Below are 2,500 nucleotides of genomic sequence, written 5' to 3' on the forward strand. Positions count from 1 at the left end.
ACTTGTCAAACACATGAACATATCGGAATGAGAGGACATTATTTGTGCCCTCCATATTCACGACGGGCATGGTGTCTATGATGGAAGGCAAGACTATGGGGACGGCCTGTCTCTGTGGCCCAACAGTGAGATGGATGACGCAAAGGGGTTCACGGTCTCTTTAAGACTCCCGCGTGGACGCCGAACGCAACGCAGGAGGGGAGAGGGATGCGCGAGGGATGCGCCGTCCAGTGCCGCGTCCGGTTGATAGTTGGAGAGGACCGCTTTCACTCACTCAAGGAGCTCGCGGACGCAACGCAGAACGATGAAAATCACTCTGGCTTCAGACAGCTGTCTCGTACACCGAATAACCAGGGAATAAGGATGCGCGGGCACGGTTTTGACATTTGGAGTTGAACTGAAGACGAGCGAATTCGTTTTGCAGTCGTTTAGGCATGCGTGCAAACTCCTTACAAGAGTTTTTTTTTTTTTTACGCAGGATGTTGAACATTCACGCCTTAAGCCTGATACCATGAAGGACTGTTTACCCCGTGAGGACTGTCTTTAGGATGCGTCCTGATTTCACGGGAAACCACGAGGTCTGGAAGAGTGCTTTTAAGTTCTGCGGGGATATTTGCATCGCTTGAGGAATTCCAGCTGAGGACCTGTGCGCGAGTGATTGTTTTTCTCTCGCTCACTCTTTCAGGACTAGATTTAGAGTTGCCACATTTGAGGCGGTGACGGACTCGCACCTGCCGTTCGGCGCTGGATCTCTCGTACAGTTAAAGTTCCGCCGACGGTGTCACGGCCATGGATCTTCGCATCGCCGTTTTTCTGCCGCTGGTTCTGCCCCTTGTCAGCATCACCTCAGGTAAGACCAACGGCGTCCTGTTGAATCGTCCGTTTATTGGCAGTCCAGTTCATTTAGCCTCGGTGGCAAGATCAGTTACTCGTGAAACATTATGACATGTTATATGTGAACTATTGAAACGTCGACTGTTCAAATGATCGTCACTGATCAGTCTTTTAAAACATCGCTGTCTTTTCGCACGGGTCCCAGCCTCTCGACCCTAATCACCCCGCAGAAGACGCGCAGCCAGACACAACTCACAATACCTGCCGTGGAAACTGATAGAGGAGTTTTAATGTATTATGTATTTTATTGTGTTCTGGTAACTTGTTGAATCTTTTCAATGAGCCTCCAAAAGAGATAAACAAACATGCTATAAAACATGCTGCCATTGGGACAAGTAGATGTTCCCGATCACTGAACGACTCTCCGACACTCCTCCGATCCACACTACAGAAGAATGAGTGAAAAAGAAAGTGAAGTGGTTCCTCATGAAATCATTTAAAGAGTGAGCTTCAATATCTAAAGATATTTCTTCGACACCAGCACAGCTGTTCAGCTGGTCGCCTCCCCCGTGTCCCAGGAATCATAATCAGCAAGCACGTATGGCTTGTGTTCATTCACTCCATTGCCTGATATTAATCACTGGTTTAAACAGCCATAATCTGGCATCTCTGAGTGTCAGCCTGTGTTAGTCTAGAGAGACCAGAGACCAGCCTGTGTTAGTCTATAGAGACCAGCCTGTGTTAGTCTATAGAGACCAGCCTGTGTTAGTCTATAGAGACCAGCCTGTGTTAGAGACCAGCCTGTGTTAGTCTATAGCAGTGGTTCTCAAAGTGGGGGGCGCGAACACTCTCCAGGGGGGGCGCGATGTCACAGACGGAGAAAAAGAAAAACTACCGCTGACCTGTCACTGGTTAGTGAAAGCTCCCTCAGTGGCGAAATGCAAGGGGCTGGACTGACCCAAACAAATCAAATACGGTTTTGCTCCTGATCCACCAATCAAAACGGAGTTTTTTCATTTGAACGCGAGTTGCACCTAAGTTTCCGAGTATAAAAAAACCCCGCAGGCATTGGTAAGCTCTCACCCTGAGATGACTCTGCAGAGTTTGTTCAATTTCTCTTGTTTCCTGTATCATTCAGATATTCATTGCTTTATAAACAGTCTTTTTAAAGACTCACTCCTTCCTTAGTAATACCTTACTGCGCTTGCAGTAGGTCTATTCGTAGCCTATTCTAAGGAGTAATTTGCCCCAGTCTTTTGAAAAAGCTCGTAGCCCCGAGAGCTAGCCTAGCTAGCTACCTTTTTCCAACTGCAGCTAGCCCTTTTCTCCTTAACACCTACCTTTATATTTTTGTATCATCCACCGTGTTGCAACAAATAAAACACCAGCACTTGAATACTATTTTGTGCTGTCCCTGTCTACATTGTGTACAGTTAGTTTTGTTAGGAATCATTGCCTAGCACAGCCTTATCCTTATCCATGTCGTTCACAACCACACATACAAGAACACGACGTTGAAATTAGAACCTTATTAACTTCACACACACTATCAGCAAGCAAACACAACTATGGACACGTTTCTGATTCGTAAAAGTCAGAAAGAGAAGCCTGTGGACTTCTTTAAACATGAACGTGATGGCCTCCAGCAACAACGAACCACCATCTC

General features: G+C 46.7%; 1 protein-coding gene across 1 annotated transcript in view; it reads left to right on the forward strand.

Annotated features, from left to right (window-relative positions):
* Positions 1-2,500, forward strand: part of LOC105903757 (roundabout homolog 2-like) — a 63,022-nt gene that overhangs the window by 177 nt on the left and 60,345 nt on the right. Inside the window, exon 1 of the mRNA XM_042710332.1 lies at positions 1-850. This exon is cut by the window's left edge and continues 177 nt beyond it. Within this exon, the coding sequence (XP_042566266.1) occupies positions 790-850 (61 nt within the window). The 5' untranslated portion in view covers positions 1-789. The remainder of the gene's footprint in view (positions 851-2,500) is intronic.

This window comes from Clupea harengus, chromosome 17 (genome assembly GCF_900700415.2).
Source record: "Clupea harengus chromosome 17, Ch_v2.0.2, whole genome shotgun sequence".
In the NCBI taxonomy this organism is placed as follows: Eukaryota; Metazoa; Chordata; class Actinopteri; order Clupeiformes; family Clupeidae; genus Clupea; species Clupea harengus.